This window comes from Photinus pyralis, unplaced genomic scaffold (genome assembly GCF_008802855.1).
Source record: "Photinus pyralis isolate 1611_PpyrPB1 unplaced genomic scaffold, Ppyr1.3 Ppyr1.4_LG4, whole genome shotgun sequence".
Lineage (NCBI taxonomy): Eukaryota > Metazoa > Arthropoda > Insecta > Coleoptera > Lampyridae > Photinus > Photinus pyralis.
The window spans coordinates 30,184,723-30,206,184 of NW_022170511.1; the positions used below are offsets into that span (position 1 = coordinate 30,184,723).

The following is a 21,462-nucleotide window of genomic DNA, read 5'->3' on the forward strand; positions in this document are numbered from 1 at the left end:
GGTTGATGGTTCCTTTACAAAAATGACAGCGGAAGCCTTTATCAAAAATTTCTTAAGCCCCACCTAGAAAAATACCGACCACCCCTGCTACTTCGTTCTGGCTACGGGCCTGCCTTGGAGGGAGAATTCAACGTTAACAACAAAAGATGCGGAAATTAGTGAAACGAAACTCTGAAACTCATATATCACACATAGATTCTAAACAAAAGAGCTTTTATTAGCAGAACCTCCCCCTGAGATATGTAACTCGCCCCTCGTCTGGGGGATCCGAGCCTACAGTTAAAAGTCAAGGCCAATCACAGAATTAGGTGTCGTACCTCATTTGGTTACAGGTTTTGCCACCTCTCTGACCGCCTCACGGAGAAAATGTTAGTTTACAAAGAACAATTCGATAACTTCCACATTAGAATGATCAAATTTTATATGAATATTACTTCTGGTCAAAGCCTTGTAATATAAACAAAAATGTAGCAAAACTTACACCAAAAATGAGCGGTTAACACTATTAAATACGTTATTCTGCATTGAGGTTAAATCAAGCCAATTTCAAAAATAAAGGTGAATAATTATAAAAAAACGTTGCACAAATAAATTATAAAGAAATCCAGAGATTACTACCAGTGTTAAATAACACAAAATAACATTTACGGAGCGATGCTTTCCAGATTCTCCTCCTAAAAATGGTTGCCACAAAAATGTGTGCATCATCGTAGGGTGTATAATATACATCAGGACGGAACCTCTCAACCTCAAAAAGTTTTCATGATACACAGCGTCAAAGGTCCTTGAAAAATTACAGTATTCTAAAAGGTTTTCTAAATCTGCTAAAGACTATTAGACATACTCGTTTATTAGTAAGTTTTCAAGAGCGTTTAATCTTTAACATAAGACAAACGTTTTGGAACTTCCACGTGTGCTAATAGTCTCTAGAGACTTTTAGTCGCCAAGAGGGGCCTGCTTGGCTCTTTAAGTGGCAAGTTTATTTGTAGGTACTACTTTTACGTATCAGCGTGTTTAGTCCTCCATTTAAGAGAGTAAAGTGTCACTGTTCCTAATCTCTCTAACAGTTTGAAAAGACTTTTATTAATCTTTAAAAGATCTAAGCTTTCATGAGCTTCTCCAAGAGTTTTAATAATTGCCACAGCTTTTTAGTGATCTTTGGAGTCTCTAACTTATCTAACAGATAGTTAAACTGTAAAAGCCTTTAATAATGTCCTTTTTTTATAGGTACCTGAACCTTGAAGAACATTTAAACGCCTTTACGGGGTATAAAGGTATCCATGTGCGTTTAAGGGCCTTTTAGAGGCTTTTAGAGTTGTCGTCAGTTTGTAATGTAAAGAGTCTACAACAATCTTGATTTTTAGACCCCAAAGATTTGCAAGGGCCTCTAAGAACATCCCAAGGATTTTCTAGAGCGTTTGAGTTTTAAATTGATTTTCGTAGTCTGAAAGTCTTCAAAAGCTTTAAAAGCATTGTAAGACCATTTTAGAGACTTGTCCTGAATAGTCTTTAAAACCTTTTATGGGTCTTTTGGAGCTGAAGGTACCTACTTCGCCTATCCAGTCCAACACTGCTTGTTTCAGAGATTGCCATACTCAAAATCAAAAAACGTCCCCTGTACTATGAACTGCAGTAATATATAACGAATTCTTTTCTTATACTTATCTGATAGGTACAATACTTTTGAACTCTGAACTCCGACACCTATTGCATCACTCTTGCTGTAATTGATTTGAATTTAAGCGCATTGTATGAACGTGGCTGAAACGAGCACAAATAAATAAATAATTGTGTCCACTCGTTACAGGTTTTCAAAAATTACTTTAGAAATCTGATCTTGACCTAGTTAATAAAGATTTCGTTTGGGAACCTATGCTTTCTTACAATCTTATGAAATTACCATTTCACAATTTCTGTTGACGGTACTTTCAAATATGCTCTCAGTCATAAAAAGGTGCGCCTTTATTAGAGGCATGATTTCAAGTAAGGAAGATTTCTTCAAGTTCTAATTAATTTACACCGCAATTCAGATCGCCTTTATTAAATGAACCATCTATTTCGATTGAATGGACTTACATTTTATAGTTATCGTACTAGAAATGGTCTTTGAACTAACATGCGCTTATCAGTTATTTACTTATTAGTGTAATTAAACTTCATACCCCCAAGATAAAAGTCAGTTCCCCAGCGTCTGTTGTAGATAGAAGTCTGCAAGCAGTGCTATAAAAGAAAATGGAAAATTATACATCATCGGACAGTGACTCCGAATCTTTGAACAAGGTTTTGGATTTTACCCACCAGCTATTAGAAATGGAAACTCTCGAAGACAACCTGGAAGTATTTGTAAATGACGAAAAAAGGACTGCAGAAGAAATCGAAACTATAATTTTAAATCACAATCATCTCGAAACGCTACCGTTCAATTTATTTAAGTTCGTTAATTTAAAAACGTTGGACGTAAGTTATAGTGGACTTAGCGTACTGCCGGACATCTTCAAGCACACATCCATCACGACCTTCGTCGCGAAAAATAATCATCTTTCAAACAAATCGCTGCCGAAAACGTTCACAATAAACGCCAAAGTGAGAGAAGTGAATCTCAGTGGAAACGCGTTTAGTGCATTTCCGGAACAGCTTCTCGATTTTCCCAACCTAAAGTATTTATATTTGGGCTCGAACCAAATAACGGCGATACCCAGAAAAATAAAAAAATTGAAAAGGTAAATGAGGAACTTTTAGATCATGCACTAACCAAACAATTCTAGTTTGAACGTTCTGTGCATGGGAGGAAATTGGTTAGTGGACGTACCGGAAACGGTGGGCGAATTAGTTAATCTTCAAGCTCTAGTTCTTTGCGACAATCGAATAGACACGTTACCACCAAGTATCGCAAGATTAAAACACCTAAAGTCTCTTCTCTTGCATAAAAATTTGCTGAAGGCGTTACCGCCTGAAATTGTCGGACTTAAAAATCTGAACGAGGTAAATCGCTTTTTGAGTACCTAATGTGGAGAATCATTGATCTTATTGCAGTTAAGTTTGCGAGACAATCCGTTGGTAGTGCGGTTTGTCAGTGACATGATGCATGACCCAGGAAGTTTACTAGAACTAGCTGGCCGTACTATCAAAATTTATGGGATTGAGGTCAAACCTGGGGATATTCCTCAAACGTTAATATCTTATCTAGAACACGCTCATCGATGCGTTAATCCTCAATGTAAAGGTAACGTTAATTTTTCTTCTTTTCCTTTTTAGCGCAATGAGATGTGCGCCAAGTACCGTCCTTTTTGTTTAAAACGGTAATTGACGTCACTAGATTTGGTTAAATCGTTTTCTATTTTTGTCCAAATACGATTGGATTGGTCTAGCAAACCCGTGGCACATAAAAGAAAATTCCCGCATGGACATGGGAATAGATGCTAAATGGTAAAAACTATTCTTGATTTAGCTTTATCGCAAATGATAACGAACTAGTTCAAAGCAATGCACTATTGCACCACGTATTTCACCTTTGGCTTTGAGATTAGTTCAGAATGTTAATTTGGAATGACATTGCAGATGTGCACAATATTGCGTAATTTGAAATCGAATATCATGCACTCTGGCGTGTTGGAAATACTATCGCGTATTTGCATTGAACTATCTCTCTTAGGGGGTATCGTATGGGGGCAATGGGACTAATGGCCTCATCATTGAATAAAAAATTATAAATTTTATTTAATTTAATTAATTTAATTTATATAAACAATTATAAATTTTTTTATTCAACGATTACTATACATATACCTCAAGCCCTATGCTTAAACTCTATTTTTTAAATCCTGAACTCGTTTTTCAAACTTGAAGAAATCTTCAAAAAACTGTTGCATTGTTTTCTGGAAGCTTTCTTAAAATGTTTGTTGAAAATTCAAGAACATTTTGGAAACATTTTTCTGTATTTTGTATAGTATCTTCTTGATACCTTACTAATGCATAGGTACCATACTTCTTTTATTTTGAGAGTTTACTGAACTGTTTAATTTCTAATTTTTTTTTAAACCTCACGAATTATTTTGGAAGCGCTCCTAAAATGTTACTCCACACTTAGAATACGTGTACCAAATTTGGTTTCAATCAGTTCAGCTGTTTAGCCGGAAATGAGTTTCACATACTTGTGCATGCGCGATTTTGCCCAAAAGCTTTTTAAGGGTTTCCTTTTATGTCTAAGAAGTTGTGTACCAAATCTGGTTCAAATCGGTTCAGCTATTTAGCCGGAAATGAGAGTACAGACGGACCGACATAATCGACATTTTGTTTGATTCGGATTCATGATAGTTCAAAATGTATATTTCCCTAAAAAAAGTGGGGAGTCATTTTTTACACCAATGCAACCTCACCTACTAACGACAGACTAACGTGCGAGTGGTAACAACCAATGTCACCAATAACTAATTATACAAGAAATTGAAGCTTAACCTGGCAATAAGCACACAAAAGCGTCACTAAACTCGAGAGAGCGTCCGCCTTTCCCGGCGGTTGAAATCAAACTGTCCGCAGGCCAACGCAACACTTAATATTTCTTTTACGTGTCTGCCATGTTTCTTTTCAAATGGCATTTGTTTTGATACCGCACTAAATGTACATATATTTCGCAACCTGATAAAGCATACAGGGTGTACCTAGCTGTAGAACTATACGGTCTACGCACCTAAGGGATTTCAATGGTAATTTTTTTATATTGAAATATTTTCTCTCCTAATTATTTTACATTTTGGACTCGATTTTTAAAGCCAGTGGATACCAACATAAGTCGGTAAGGAGGTACTCTAGCAATCGACGAAACACTGTCCCGACTACACTCCCAAGCAAGAGTACCAGTATCAGTTTACCATATAATCTTTAGGTTGTGGTGTATTCTTCTATACCATATATATACCTACCTTTCAATATGTACCTACCTATTTTTCGAATTTTATAGAAATGTTTTCAAAATTCCTTCCCCAAAATAGCGGACCTCTGATACGCAAAAATGGCAGATATGGTACCTTCATTATGTAATCAAGATTATGCAAATAATTAGGGATCAAGTTATCAATATGACCTCGTTATAAAGAGCAAATGGTTAGCGTGCTTACATCGTTTTATTGAAGATAAAATAAGGTGTTTGGTCTACAGAATTTGAAATACTAAATAGGAAATGCCACGAAATCGTGGAAGGTGATAGAAGGTTTTCGCAATAACCATAGAACTTCATATGTAGTAGCCAGTAGGTATCATTGAGTGCTATTTCATTACTCAATGGTACTACCTAACCCAATGGCATCAATTATACGTACCTATTTCAAGAAGTTATTTGATTTTCGTTCGAAAAGTTACCCTGCAGCTGCCCTTCGTTGGATGACCACGCAAAAAACCTCTATGAATTAGTTACCAAAATTCATAATGCGAAATGACATTTTTTTAGTTGTTTGTCCATCCACGGCTCCACCAGTTCCGTGCAGTCTGTAGACACTCAAAAAAATATTACGTACCAGTAAAGAATGGCGTTTAATCCCCTCTCAACTCACATTTAAAAGTTCGTACCGTAGCGCGATTGAAGTGTAATCTCAATTGCTTGTACATTGCATTTTCTGTCGACCGCACACCATCGCCCAGTGTCGAGGAGGTGCGAGATAAGGTTCCTTGTGTGATGTAAAAGACGGCTTACGCTTACAGGAGGTTTGGCTGTTTATTCCCCGTAAACACCCGGTAGCCCGTGTGGCGACGCGCCGCTTGTGCATCCGGCAGCAAACTAACACTTGTTGCACTCTCATTGGTCAAAACGGCCACCCGATGAGAGCGTAGCGTCCCTGGCTCAAACGTTTAAAAGCAGAGCTCCGAATTCTGCAAACGCAATTCTTGTTTGAACGGCGCTTCAAGAAACAACCAGTTCGACCTCGCACCACGCAACACCAGCCAGAAGACCCACATCCGCGCTCACTTCGACAACGGCGCTCGCCGTGTGCACTTCGGCTACCATTTTGCATACAACAGCAACAGCATTTTATTTAGAATCGCCCACTAAAGCCCGTTTTTGTTCTAGAAGTATTTCTTATGACAAGAAAAATTGGGAAAGTTGTGCTCAGACAAAAGCGCCAAGTTTCCCATCAAAATCAAAATTGATACGTTCACTGAATCATATCTTCAAATCAATAGATAGATAGATTAAAATGATTTCCCCGTGAATCCGAAACATCAAATCGCGCGCCTAATTTCGTTTAAATTTAAATTAGGTACAAAATAAAAAATATACTTATTCACTATACCGTTTGGTATACAGGGTGGTGACTTGCGTCGCGCATCATAGGGATTTCAATGTAAAATTCATAACATGCCATTATTGGCTCCCCAAATTATTTTAGAGCAAAAATGTGTTAAGGTTTTTTATAGACAAAAATTTTTTACGTCAATCAACCGCGTTAGTTTCCAATTTTTTACATAATGAAGACAGAAAATTGGAAAAATAAAACCTGCATCTTTTTCAATAATCTGTGATGCCATGGAATTTTATAATACAAAAACTACAATATCCGTCATGCCATGGAATGTCTGCTATAAAACAAATCAAATTCTATCAAAAAGTTTTATATTTAGAACAGCGAATTCAACATAAAGAAAGACCAAATTACTAAAAACGGTTTGCTAATACAACAATTGACAGTAAATGTTCGAATAAGTCACCATTAACTGCAAGACAGTACCCAAGTCGATCATAAAATCCAGCTGCTAATTGACAACTTGACATCTTTTTGTTTTACAAAATTCCATGGCATCGCAGATTATTCAAAAAGATGCGGGTTTTATTTTCGCAATTTTCCGTCTTTACTATGTAAAAAATTGAAAACTAATAATAATAATGTATATTTTGCCCAACAGATGAGTATCCAATTAACGGACAAAATTCATATAACAAATAAGCAAGCAAGTAACAAAAAGATTCAAATTTTATGAGACAAACTCAAATTGGGGAAAATACTTGTCATATCAATAAAAGTTCATTCTTTAATAATCTCACAAAAAAATTTAAAATAGTGCTTTCCATTATAAAGAATGGTCCTGTTAGACCTCAATAGATGCACACCACAATAAATAATTTTTAACGATGTAGATTTACTTAAATTTGTTTAAAGATCTTTTAAATGCTTTCACATAACTAACAAGAGAATATCGTTTTTTTCAGCACAAACTAGTGAAATTAAACTAATAAATTAAAAACAACACAACTTCATTTTAAAGTATTCCTTTCTCGAAAATTAATTATAGAATATAGGTTTTTTTAATTGCAGCTGAGAATTAAAAGTAACAAAATATACATAATTCAAACGAGGCGCGTCGCCTATAACTGTGTTTCAGCACTTTCAAAATACGACATAAATAATAAATTCATTGTAAAACACTTACAGAAAAACAGAATTTTATACAGTCCGCCCCTGAATAACTCAAATGTAGAATTTACATACACAGTTACCAGCTGCAGCTCTTCAAAAGTACATTAAACTAATCATATCCCTTTATTATACAAAATCATCCATAAATTGTCGTACCTATCCAAGTCCTTAATCCCATCAGTGAATGTAACCAAAGAGTATACAACGAAACTCTTTGATGTAACCAAAGGAGAATAGTCTGATGTAACTATACAGGCCAAACGTGTCTGCTATATCTAAATGATTTATTGAATACAGGATAACTCAAATATCAGAATTGATACGATTATATAACCAACCCTGTCTCAAAAACAAAACCACTTGTTTTACTCACGTGTAGTAACTTGACCCTATACTGTACTTGACCCAGGATAACGCCATCTATAATCAGTTGCAAGATAAGTCAAATTTCACTCATAAACATATCGGCACAGTTTGTAGCAAAAAACCAGACAATCTGAGAGTAATTTCCAGTGGTTGTGCATTTATGTACCACATACTTCTAATCCAAAAACAAGCTTTTTGTAACTTTTAAACCATCGGAGCAAGGTCCTTTATCAATCATTTCCCACAAAAGTACTTGGGTTTGAACTACATTGCTCTAATGCGAATTTTATTTCCAGGCGTATTTTTCGACAATCGTGTAGAACACATAAAATTCGTGGATTTCTGTGGAAAATATCGCATTCCGTTATTGCAGTACTTATGTTCGTCAAAGTGCATTAAAGACAGTGAAGAAGTTGTGAGGCCGAATCGCAGCTACATGGTGAAGAAAGTGTTATTAGGTTAATCGAATTAGTAGACAAATTGTAGGGAGGAAGGAACATTTCCTTTATAATAAAAATTGTTGTATATTTGAATTATATTTTAAATATTTATATATTGCATTGTCAATTAATTAACATACAATAAGCAAAAGATATTTACAGCAGAAAACATCGATCTGAAAAAGAAGAACCTGACAATTATAATATTTAAAACTTGCACTAAGATTATTTATTTGCAGTTTTGATCTAGCAACAAATTACATCGTGATTTGGAACTCTATACTTTTCTATGTGTTTTAAAGGCTACAATATGGAACAACCAAAGATATTGCCCAACTAATATTAACGGTACTGCGATAATCTTAAATCAGCTTGATACAGGACGAGGCGTATATACAAATTTACAATAATTTTAATTTAGTCTACATAAATAATTAATTACATATGTCATCTCTAAGCATCATTACAATTACAACTTATTAATTAATAAAATTTAGGAATACATTTGGTTGTCCGCTACACAGCGTACTTTTAATATTACGAACGTAGCATACATTGTGCAGGATTTCAGTAATTTTGTTAACCGTCTAAATGTACTATGTCTGTGGTGCCTCTATATATTTAAACATTTCAGGGTTTCCACTTTCAACCTATATACAAATGAACGCAACAACGCAAATCGGCATAAAATTAACGATATTCCTAAAATTCGCCCATTTAATAACAAAACAAAAAAAAAGGGAATTATGTCTATGGCATTCATAGAATGCAAATTTTGTGGATTTAGTTTTGATATTAAATTTCACATGGTCAAGTTTTTAACGAAACGGCCGAGAAGTTTTACAACAATGAAATCCTGGCTTATCGCTGTTAACAAAAATTGGGTTCAATAAACCAGATTTTATTAATGAAACTTAATCTATTTGATATGTTGCAAAAATACATTTTCTTCTATCTACAATGATCACAAAAAGTCTCTCAACTAAATCTTCTAATTAAGCATACCGTTTGAGATTGAAGACATCTTCATAGTACTAATTAAATTATGACCATGTTGACAAAATATCGAGGATGTAATCAAGCCTTTTCACCATTCAGCTCCCGTCACATCCTCTACCAACATTAAAATATCTAGAAGCTATCCGAACCAAAAGGTCTTGATCCCCGGTTAATTAGTAAATAATGGAGAACTTAAATTAGATCAGAAACTACCAAATTCTTCTCATATCTCAACTATTATTTTTTCAAAGACACATAACCTTAGTGCACGCTGATGAAATAGTCTAATCAAAGCAAAACCCTACCTTATGCCTCCACACCTGAACCTCATGCCAATTAATATGAATAAAACAAAATCTTTGGCATAAACTATAAACTTCTACTTAGGATCTTTTGATTGTACAGGGTGTCCTGTCTAAATAATATTGTTTGTTTGCCATATGTATGGGAATGAATTTTTAATGGGACACTCTGTAGAACCCTATATGTATAGCTGGTGATGTGACTGAAAGCATATACACTTTAAGTTCCCCATTATAGGAACTTTATACTATTTTTCATATGAAGTGAAGTAGAGATAAAGATTCTAGTTACTAAACGAATGAGAATATGAAGAACACCTTCAACACATGCATCGATGGTATGAAAACCACATTACATTACGAATATAAATACCTATTCCAAACTAAGTTTAACGTCACTATATAAGAGGCAAGAGGCTGCAAATAATTTTTTTTTTTATTGTAAGACCGTTAATTTGCATGCAATGCATGTAGAAAGCGAAACTTACGATCGAAACTACGCCTTTTTTTGTCACTCCGCTTCTAAAGCACAAGCGAACTGTATTTTAGGTTAAGTTCCATGTTATTGAAACACTCACTTTATTGTGTCAAATCACACATAGGGTAGTTATTCTATCTAATTAAATACACTGAATAAAATTCAACAGAGTTACGTCTGTCTGTTTAGGATTCATCTATCTTTTTTTCCCTTTGGGCCAGGTAAGTCTGTATTTGCAAAAAAAAATTGTTTACAAGTCAAATAAAATTATCGTAAAATTTAATGTCGCATTAAAAAGATTGCAAATCAATCAATAAAAGACTTAATTTAATAAGTTATATTCCGTCTAAAATTATATAAAATAAATAATAGACAGCACTAACAAGATAACACAATTACCAGTTGAATAAACTATACAGTGTCGAAAAACGTGGTCAATTAGAAGTAGTTTGTGAATTCGTAAAATATTAAAAATGAAAATTTAAAAATATATAGCGATAAAATATAACAAAAAAGAAACTATAGTGTTAATAATAACAGAAATTACCTATACATAACTCGAGACCAAATTTTGCAACACTGAAAATTAAAAGAAGGATAATTTTTTGACATAATTATTCGCACATTTAAAATGATACTTTAAAAACAAGGCATTATATATAAATGCCAACTATAAACAAATATTCTGTACAATGCACTATATATTAATCTATAGTACAGCTGTCCCAATAACAATCTGACATAGATCGTTTTTACTAAAATACAATGTTAGCTTTAAAATAAGTCAAATGCACTTCATTCTTCCGAGGGAGAAGAACAAAGCCACTTACCCTAAAGCAAGATATTACACTATTTATGCTACACCCGATGCGGTACCTTGCGATGGGGCCGTCGGCGATTCGTTAGTATCTGCAGTACCTGATGCGCCACCGTCCTGTGGACTATTTGCAGTTTCCGAATTCCCCCGAGGCATTAAAATGGAATTTAGGTTAGGTTGGATGCTTAACTCTGCAAAACAACCTCAATAACTCGTGAAAACTATTATCGTACGTACCTTGCTCTGTAAAGTTAAAAAGTGGAGGTAGCTTATTTCCATTCGGCAGAAGGGTGTTCGGCTCTCTCAGTTCGTTAAAAAATTGATGCGCGCAGGCCTGTAGCGGACTGATACGCGACGAAGGAGTGTATTCCAGCAAACGAGCGACTAGTTCGATCGCCTCGGGCGGCGTACGCGCGCGGAAAACCTGTTGACAGATCACTTTCTAGTTTACACACATACGTGCATCACCTGCATTATTCAGAAAAAAATACTTATAACTTAAAAAAAAAAGCTCACACCCACACGACAAATAGTGTTAATGGATAATAACAGAAAGTGGAATTGATTACTCCAACATTCACTTACACGAATTCTCTGATGTTCTGTGGTGCATTTGGGTAGCGACATTCGCGTCAGCAATAACTGCAAATAGACGTCCCATTGAGTATTTTGGAAGCGGTACTGCAATAGGCATCCAAGATATTCAACACTTGTTAGTATGTTATGAGTGAGAGACAAAAAAATGATATATATTATACTTAGCATTTTCGGATCGTCTTATTTGAAGTATTTGCGGACACCTAACAACCTCCCTTTAGATAAACTGCCACTATGGTATGGGGTGTAGATCAGGTGGTAGAGAGAAACACTTTTTTAAGTAAGGTTTTAGGTGTAAAATGTTCCCCTTGGGAGTTAAGCTCCCCCCCCCCCCCCTTCCAATCACATAATGTATCTTTCTTCTTTCTTCTAAAGCCAAAAAAATGCCTATAGGCATATTTGATTTGTGTATACGTTGTCCAGGTCGTGACGTAACTTGTTTTTAATCTTGATGATAGAATTCAGTCATATGGAAAAACTGTTGTTCCTTATTCCTAAGTACATAAAGAGTGCATCGTCCCAATTTAATGACTGTCGAGATTTTTGTGATCTTACCAAGAATTGCAGTTAATTATTTTTTTCAAATTTACAAAAATTTTGGATGTGTTAACTTTCATTCTGGAAAACTCCAAATACCAGAGTGTTTTTACACGTTTATTATTTAAAAACGGTGCACCATATTGAATTGGAAATTTCTGGAAGAGATTTTTTACAATATCATAAAAGACATACAAATTTTTTTAAAATTTACTTAATTGTTACACCCTGTATAATCTTTCAAAATACCATAATGTGCAGCAAAAAAGGAGGTTGAATATGAGTTTCTAATGTGATGATTTTAGTGTGCTTGAGACACAATGGTTGTGTAATTTTTTGTTCCGCAGTTTTACAATTTTTTACAATTAGATGGACCCATGTTGAGTACCATACGGGTTTACTAATGTCTACACGGCGCTGATAAAGATAAAATTGTGTTTGTCAAAATAGTTTTCGAATTTGGAATAATATGAAGACCCTGATAAACTTTTTTGAAATTTTGAACCTGAAGTACAGGGTTATTCTGTATATATAGACAGTGCGTAGCGCGTTCATTGTAAGAAATTTTCAATACAAAAGTTGTGGGGTTTATCATAAATTGCCAAGATGTAAAGTAAACACGCAGAGTTACTAAAAAATGCAAATTTGGTACATTTTTAATGGAAATTATATATTTTTATTTGTATATTTTAAAAAAATGGAATACTTGTTTTCTTTTTAATTTCAAAAATATATAATTTGTTGACATTTGTATTAGCCATTTTTAAAATATTTGCAATTATAGTATATTCTCAAATTGGTTTACCAAATCGCAGTTGCCATGACAAAACAAATGCCAAATATTATGTTATTAATTAATATATTATTTTTATCCTGAAAATAACCTAGACCAACTTTACTTTTTAATATATTTATTCAATAAACAAAATGTACTCAAATGTTGGATATGATTACAATACATTTTGTGTAGTTTTTAGCTAATTTACGCATAATATTGCTAATAAAAAACTCGGGATGTTATTTCAAACGCCACCAAAGCAAATGTCTACACATTAATCTTTTTTAAATCAAAAAGAAAAGATCAATTCAATCTTTGAAAAATATACAGGGCGTTCCATTAAACATTTTCCAAATTTGTATTTTTTACTTTACATTTTCTGGAGATTCATAATAAACCCCACAACTTTTGTATTTAAAGTTTTCTCCTTGTGTGGCTTGTGGCAAAAAAGTTATTACTAAAAGAGAAAAACCTGGAAAATAGTTTGAAGTTTCTGAAATAGCCGATAGAAGGCGTAACTACACTCTTGAATCTAAAAAAGTGAAGTTTCTGGAATTCCGCTATATTAACCCAACAAAAAAACAACTGGGGCCTATTTCATAATGCATTTTGCATTTTTCAGATAATATTTTGGTCCATAAAAGTATTTTGACACGTGATAACACTCGAAATATGTAAAGTAGAGATGAATAACACACGCCAGCTACGTTTACTACAATATTTTATGAAACAGATATCTTTGCACTTTAAAATTATGCAAATGCAAAGTGACAAGTGAAAAGTTGCAAAGCTGCATTATAAAATAGGCCTCTGGTCTTTAAGTTAAGAATAATCTGAACCTTTTTTATTTGAGAATTTTTGCTGTATCTCTAAAAATAACGTGGCGGGGGGTATTCAAAGGTTTTGTAAAAAACACCTTGCATCTTCGCAACGGCGGAACCAATTTTAACAAACTTGGACTAGTTGAACAGTGCTACAAATATTAATATTTGTGTTTTGTTAGTTTCACATGTCGCCGTTAGAGGGTTTTTTTCGACATTCTGACAGAAATGGTTAATTTTCTCCAACAAATGAAATGCTTTGATATGATTTTCTTAAATGAAAAAGTAGCTAAATGATGCCTAAACAAGCTTGCAAAAACCGCATCTCGATATCTTGTTTTAACACTTTTTTTTATTGGACGAGTATTTCCAATTTGGGTTCAAATTCCGAATATTTTAAATGTAACTGCTACAGTGACAGGTGGGTGAACATATAACATAGAAAAAAATGAACTGAGACAATTGTAAATGAGTGTTATTGGTTTGATTAAAGTGAAATGAGGTGTAAGCATGTTTATAAATGCGACGAGTAACATCGACCTCACAAAAATTCACGCCGTACAAGCACACAAAATAAAAAAACACTTACCTGCTGCCACGGATGGGATTTGATTTGAGGAAATTTAAATTCAGTATAATTAGGATTCATCTCCCGTATTTGCTCCCTTGTCGGAGTACCGAGGACTTTAATAATTTCAACTAGTTGATCGACGCCGGAATCTCCGGGAAATATCGGTTGGCCGAGCAGCAGTTCGGCTAACACACATCCGGCGCTCCAAACGTCGATTTTAGTCGTATAATCTATGGCTCCGAATATAAGTTCGGGCGCTCTATAATAACGACTACATATATACGAAACGTTCGGTTCGCCTTTAACTAAATGTTTAGCGCTTCCGAAATCGCACAGTTTTAATACTCCCGTTACGGGATCTAAAAGTAAATTTTGGGGTTTGATGTCCCGATGACAAATACCTAACGAATGTATGTAAGCCAGTGATCGAAACAATTGATACATGTATAACTGTAAAAGAAAAGAAAATTAGCCTTTCGCATACGTCCCAAAACAATACCTTAACCTTAATAAAGCTGATTGGTATAGTTTGCTTCAATTTACTATAATGCCTTGCCACCTTGTAAACCGTTTCTGGGATGTATTCTAGCACCAAGTTCAGGTACACCTCATCTTTCTAAGGAAATAAAAAATTCAGTTTAGTACATTTTATTATGCCACAGTTTCGCGTTAAGCCCTAATTTTTCTAAATTAGTAGATAGAGAGTCGGTCTTCTCAAACCAGAGAAGCCCTTCTCTACACTATTTAAATTACGGCCACTGTACAAGTGCCTATACAAAAGTATTATTGTTATTAATAAAAAAAAACAAAAGACATTAGCGTGTGTTTCTAGGAGTCTACGTTTTCGAGGTATGAATTTTTCTTTAGAAAAATAGAAATAATTTAGTCTTCAACTAAAGCTCTAAGCAAAGATTTTACAGCATAGCAAGGGGTAGCCGCTAAATATGGAGTTAGGACACAAGCACGTCCATACCTGCTCCAATGTGCCTAAGAATATGCTCATATCACATGGTACTTCGGCACGCTACACATTTAAAATACTTGTAGTTGTTGAAAAAGGCACAATGTATAATGGCCGATGATAAGAGATAATTTCGAATATTAACTGTTTCCACTTTCATATAAGACATACTGGGACCATTTAAGGACAATTTGGAGATGCATTCGATTCAAAGAAAGGAAATAATGTGATCCCTCTCACGCGCATGTGCATCAATATCAATTGTCAGAGCGTCTACATCAGTAATAGAAAATAAATATAAAAAATAATAGAGAAATAAATCTAAATTCTAATTAAAAAATGTCGCTGGTTTTTATTCTTGTATATTCACCGTATTTACTACTCCAACTCCAAACAAGAGTAGATATTAAACACAGATCAAGTGGCCGTTTAAGAGAAAGAAAAAATTTTGAATTTTCTTTTTTATTGTTTGTATCAAAAACGGATGCTTATCCTATCCCATTTATATAAAATATTTCCGAAATTCGCACATTAAATAACACCCTTAAATGAAACTGTACAAAAAATTTGATCTGGATGAAACTTAAGTATTTGAAAATTTTTTAACAAAAAAATACAGGATCTCTAAAATTGCATTTTGAAAATTAGAACCAAAAGTCCAACCACAATCAACCAATCCTGCGCAAAGGACAGCCTATACAAATATCCAATAAAAATATGTGCTCTCAAAGTCCTAAAAAGTGTACACAGTAGTCTGGTGAAGAATAGCAGTAGGTTTAATCACCCTCAAGGACTAAATTATGTCGATCAATATTCCTTTGTAGCTTAGTTATGGGATGCACCATCATAAAATAAAAATTTTGAAAAAAATTTGGGAACACCCAAGATCTACAAGAAAAAAGGTAATGGTGAAGTAATTCTCACGTTGGTGTATATACAAAAATGTTTTTTCTTAGTTCTTTGTCCAATTCAATTATCTTACGAAAATAATAGGTCACGCAAAGGGAGAACAATTGCATCACATTATACGGATGCAGAAGTAGAAAGGTAAGAGCGAAATTTTTCAAGACTGTCTGGTACCAGTGACTTTATATGTTTTATATGAAAGCGAATCGAGCATAATACTACTACTATCAAAGCGTAACACAGTTTTCAAATGACACAGATGAACTGATTTTTAAGACAGCACTTTGGTTGTCACAAGGGCAAATTAACTAAGTTTCCGTATATATAATTTCCTGATTGTACTCATACATATAGCAACATACTCAAATAGTGAATGTACGCACAATCAACAGAATAACATTCCCACTCTCCTTAATATTGCATCAATTCCTGCCAAGATCCAGAGTAGTATAGCGCTTCCTTCAGCCAAAACCCGTATAATAAAAGTGTACAGTGTGGTCCGTTAAGTGTGCAACAAATAGAAATGTTATATTTTTGGACTACCCTGTATACTGTTTAACTTGCAGTCATCCTACTTCCATATAAAATACACTGTATAATTTTAACCATTTCAAGTTCCCTTAACCATTTATTTGCAAAAAGTATAATAGTCTAAGATCCCACATAAGGTCAACCTTCGCCCATTTGTTTACACATTTTATAGCAATCTTGATAATATGTAAACAAACACATTGCAAATTGTTGGCCTAAAAAAATTGAGTCAAGACTACCCATAATTAAACTTAATGTAATTAATATTTCTGTCTGCTTTTAACACATGGAGAGAGCGCATGCGCACTCTCTTACATCGATGCGTATATCCGGCCTTCTCCTTCATACATGCAAGTGTTTTTTTAAATTTCAGAATCTAATAATTAGATTGGTTTCAATGTTACCATTAAGTTCAAAGATTCTAGACGACACCAAATTTTTCCTGCACCATTGTTCAGAAGTAAAGTTGCAAAATTTGTAAACAAAATCAGAAAGGGTCTACACAAAAACCTAATTAAAGCCTTGAGAGAATAAATTAAAGAAGAAACGTAAACTTTAGGCCTTCTGAAGCGTCACATTTTTAACCCTTGAATTAGGAAAAATATGTGTTACTACCCATTCTTAACACATTCCACTCTGTGTATGTGATCCCGGGCACATTCTGAAATACTTTTATACATTTACTTAAGGGGCAGCAATAAATGTTTCGCCAAATATTAACCCATCCATAACTAGGAACATTTCCAGGGAGGTAGTAAATGTTTCGCCAAATATTAACCCATCCATAACTAGGAACATTTCCAGGGAGGTAGTGTGGCAAGCACGACGCTCCTCAGTGGACTATTATTACCTCTGTCTCTTAGTCTTTTTCAAAAGTATTTTCAAATTTGCATTTTGTTCAATAAATTTACACATACCGCTTCACCGCGAATGTGAACAAAAGTATGTCTGGAATAAGAGCGATAACAAAGTGTACATTTCGATAATAGCAAACGCTAGTGAGACAGGATTTTCAGATGAAGAGGAGGATTTTCAGATGAAGAGGAGTGAGTTGGCACGTAGTATTTGTGTGTGAGAATTTTATTTTCGCGTAATTGTGACTATCCGCGGCTAATTTCGCGCGAATTAATAAGCGCGTTGGCGAGATACTACGTTGTAAAAAAGCGTAAATGGTAAATCGCGGACACTTCTCTAGTTTCTCGACCGCGCGTCGAATTACCAGGAGACGCCTTGTTGCGTCCACGTACGCACGAGAAAATCTTGTGTGAACAAATTCTAGACAAGAATATTGCCGCTATTTTTCAATCGCGCCGTAAAGAAGTTACCTTATTTCGTAGCACGGTCGTTTATTGTCTAGTGATAAAAAATCTACTCGCATAAACAATTCTGAGCAGTATAAGTTTTTAAAACCAAATTGCGAGTAATTAAAATCGCCTACAGTAACGCCTAGTTAAAAGCAAGTTTCTCAAAGTTGAGCGACGTCGTTGGACTCGTGCGATAAATACCATCTTGTATACAGCGGCATACGGCAAGGAATTTAAAGACAATTAATTGGTGCATTTTGCCAACAACACAACCCAATTCATAAATTGGGCAAAATTAATATCAACATGACTTCGAGTATTACTCTCGCGAAATTGAAGCCGGTTTAATTTTGTTTGAAGGAATTTTAATATTCCTAAAGAAATCGACCTATGAGAACCATTTGCATGGAACAGATTTGTATTACATTTATAATTAAGAATCGAAGCTGTTACAGCCCATGGAACTCCAAATACAATTTGTACAAGACTGAGTCAACACCAAGTAGGAAATAATGCCAAAGATAGTTTATTGGCAGACCTGGGGATCGAACGTGGCACCAAGGTGTTGTAGGCGAGTATCAGTAACATACTGCCTCCTCTTATTTTAATATTCCTGTAGCAAGTAACTGCCTTTACCTTATTATTTTTGCCAAAAAAAGGATATGTTACCCATATCATAAAATGATTGCAAATTTAAATGGCAAAACTACATGGTAGATTTACTTACAGGGTGGTTATTTCTTTCCACAAGTGGTAGAACCTCCCAAATATGTACAAAAATTACCTTTCTCCAACAAAGCTGATCGTAAAAGGACGTTTTTGTGCAGTCATTCCCCCAAACCAAAATTATTACCAAATTCGTAAATAAGTGCGTTTTAATGTTTTCATAACAAGATTGGTAGATACCGTCGCAAAAAAATAAACTCCCTCCGGGTCAAAATTGTGCTGTGGTGTACAATCAAAAACATAAATTAGTAATGGTAGTAAATCTGTGTCAAGTTTGAAAACTGGCAAACAAAAATGCCTATTTTGACTGTAATATTTAATAAAACTGAGTATAAATGATAGTAGATTCAAAACAGTTGCTTGAATAACACTGTAAGTTATGCCACCATACACGGTGCTATAACAATACAGTTGAGCAAACGTTTAGAACCAGCTACGATTGTCATTGAACGGAATTTAATTTAAATGAATCATTCTCAACTAAAGCTGGATTACACTAATTCGATACAAGATTATTTCGCCCGATATTAATTCTGAATGTTATGTTTGTCTCTCCAGTGGTTAAAACGTTAAGCCATATTGATCTCTCCCCAAGTTGCTGACAGCTGACCATTCTAAGAATGGCATAACGTCAGAAACAATTCAATTGCAAAGAAAGTTCTATCCCACTGACAAGGATGCACCTACTAATCAATACTTACGATATGTAACTGAATTTGATTATTTATGCTGCGAGATAAAATTGTCTGAATGACGAAACAAATTCCGTTCAAGTGACTGTTAAGAGAGTACTTAACTAATTATTCTTAAGATGTTTACCTTATCGCCACTAGAATAAAAGAAATATTTTAATTTAACTATGTTACAGTGCTCTAATTTTCTCATGATCTGAAGTTCCCGATTCTAAAACAGAACAGTATCGTAAACAAGGATTAAAGTTGGCAAATGAGGCACTTACCTTGAACCTCTTATCTTGAAGAACTTTTTTAATTGCAACCATTTCCCCGGTGTCTGACAACTTCGCTTGGTACACAACACCAAAGCTGCCATTTCCTATAACTTTAGTATCTGTATATGAAACCTCTTGCGGTCTATCGGGACCTTGTCCAGGTGTGGCCACTACGGTTGTCACTTTGCCCCCGTCCTTGCCTGGAAAAAAAATGGGAAAAATTACAACTTGCAATCTCGAGGCAGTCGAGATTAAAGAAACTGCGCGCTTCAAATTGTACCTAAATAAGTAACTTTCTGTTTTGAACACCCTTCTTCACCTTCATCAATAGAATTGCTTTTCCTGCATTTTCTCGATTCGTTACTCGATGATGCCATTTAGAGATTAATTTTTAAAAACTAAAATGGAAGTTACATCCTGTATGTTTGATCTATTAATCTTACACCCAAAAAATTGTACGCTGTTGTAGTGAATTTGAAATTGTAACAGTTCACATTAATATACAATGTTTGACAGATGACAACCTGCAACTTGCTTTAAATTACTTGCTAATTAGTATGAAATTAGATTCGATTTGAAATTGATGAGTAGGGAACGAAGAAACATATTGGTATTGATTAAACAAGAAAAGTTTCTTTCTTGTACTAAATTATTCATCAAATTCATTCATTCTACTACATTTCGGTTGGTGAGTTGAAGTCTGAATCTACGATTACGTTTGGGATGAGTTTTCAAATGTACATTCGTTTGAGAAAGCTTATGAATTATAGAAAAGCTCTGGGAAAACTTTCAAGTTGGATTAAGTATTTTTACCTATACTTCGATATGAATGTATTAATCATTAGTTTTTAATGAATCAAGTGGAAATATGACAGAAACTAATTATATAGAAAAACTTGGTATTTTTCAAGAGCAATAGTCACAACTCACATGGCAGGTCAAAGTAAATGAAAGACTTTTGCGCTTGTTTGTGTAATGGAAAATTTTTTCGTTTGCTACTCTCACTTAATTAAAGCTTGAAATTTTTACACCTGCTTAAATACTAAAGTAGAAGGTGTAATCAGTTCTAGTGCCAAAAGCTCAGTTGCAATTTAATGGTTCATGAGCATGAGCCCTTTCACGGCGTTTTCGCATCATAAGGCCGCGCGAGTTATTTGGTATTTTACATTTTTCAAAAGTTGTCGAAAAATGTACAATGTGCTCGTAAATCGATGACGCTTTTCAAATTACGAAATGTGAAAATTGCTATACATAAAAAACCCTCACGTGATTAAGGGGTTTTTACGATGAAGATTTTTGAGCTCTATAGGCAAATTTACGAGCAAATGTATTACATCTTTAGGCGACGTTCGTACTGGGGCAATTACGATAAGCGGTTGCGACGATATTTCAGTGTAAATATCTGCAGAACGGAGTGTCGGAGGAGGGTACTCTCAAAGAGGGGAAAGATCGTCTAGACGAGACACATCTATACTGGCGATGTTAAAACTTAATTGTGAATAACTTTGAAAGTGTTGGAGCAAAATACATAGTTACCTACAAAGGGAAAATGCAATATTTCGGAGAAGCTCTCTAAGGGCTTGATTCTTAAATATTCGTATGGCAGGAAACCTTTAAATGTTTATGTGTAAAGAGCCGTCTCCCCATTATTCATCTACAACCTATACTTGTTCGTTTTAGACGTTCAGTGAAACCTATCGTTCGCAACGTATTGGAAAAAACTCCTAATTTTAACGCCTCATACTCAAAATGCCCCCTCGCACTGTACAATGCAATGTTCAAAAAAGTAAAGTTGGATTAGAAAGGGAAGAGGCTCCAAATAAATACATTTTCCCTATAAATTAAGAAATGTACAAATATGAAATTTACAAAATACCTGTACCATACTTAGTAGGTGATAGTTTTCCAGTTGACCTCGGAGCGAACCGAAGCAAATGAACCAAAAAATACTCCAAAATGTTTCGGTTGAGACA

General features: G+C 34.6%; 2 protein-coding genes across 13 annotated transcripts in view; one reads left to right on the plus strand and one right to left on the minus strand.

The window, feature by feature from the left end:
- Positions 1-2,157: 2,157 nt before the first annotated feature.
- LOC116168409 (leucine-rich repeat-containing protein 58) lies at positions 2,158-8,323 on the plus strand. 2 transcript variants are annotated; one of them, XR_004144763.1, is made up of 4 exons: positions 2,158-2,720; positions 2,766-2,982; positions 3,034-3,426; positions 8,069-8,151. XR_004144763.1 is itself a non-coding variant. In XM_031484223.1 (4 exons), exons 1-4 carry the CDS (start codon positions 2,233-2,235, stop codon positions 8,233-8,235), a joined length of 1,062 nt encoding a protein of 353 aa, XP_031340083.1. In that variant the 5' UTR covers positions 2,159-2,232; the 3' UTR covers positions 8,236-8,323. The 2 variants fall into 2 exon arrangements, 1 of the variants encoding a protein (XP_031340083.1); XM_031484223.1 differs by having other exon boundaries at positions 2,159-2,720; positions 3,034-3,223; positions 8,069-8,323.
- Positions 8,324-10,016: 1,693 nt separating this feature from the next.
- The window catches only part of LOC116168407 (glycogen synthase kinase-3 beta), a 71,085-nt gene continuing 59,639 nt past the window's right edge, over positions 10,017-21,462 (minus strand). For 3 of the 11 annotated variants that reach the window (XM_031484218.1, XM_031484220.1, XM_031484212.1), the window contains 6 exons: positions 19,499-19,689; positions 19,360-19,443; positions 14,612-14,728; positions 14,131-14,562; positions 11,046-11,250; positions 10,017-10,999 (listed from right to left, as the gene is read on the minus strand). In XM_031484218.1, coding sequence (XP_031340078.1) covers positions 10,845-10,999; positions 11,046-11,250; positions 14,131-14,562; positions 14,612-14,728; positions 19,360-19,443; positions 19,499-19,689 — 1,184 coding nt within the window. In that variant the 3' untranslated portion in view covers positions 10,017-10,844. Of the gene's footprint in view, positions 11,000-11,045; positions 11,251-11,291; positions 11,451-14,130; positions 14,563-14,611; positions 14,729-19,359; positions 19,444-19,498; positions 19,690-19,769; positions 19,888-21,462 lie in introns of those variants that run through there. The other 8 variants (XM_031484221.1, XM_031484213.1, XM_031484222.1 and 5 more) reach the window with 6 other exon arrangements.

Bases quoted from the DNA above. Each gene is read 5' to 3' on its own strand.
- LOC116168409 (XM_031484223.1), top strand. From the start codon at position 2,233: ATGGAAAATTATACATCATCGGACAGTGACTCCGAATCTTTGAACAAG. The intron at 2,983-3,033 runs GTAAATCGCTTT...ATCTTATTGCAG, and splicing joins GACTTAAAAATCTGAACGAG to TTAAGTTTGCGAGACAATCC. The intron at 3,224-8,068 runs GTAACGTTAATT...TTTTATTTCCAG, and splicing joins CGTTAATCCTCAATGTAAAG to GCGTATTTTTCGACAATCGT.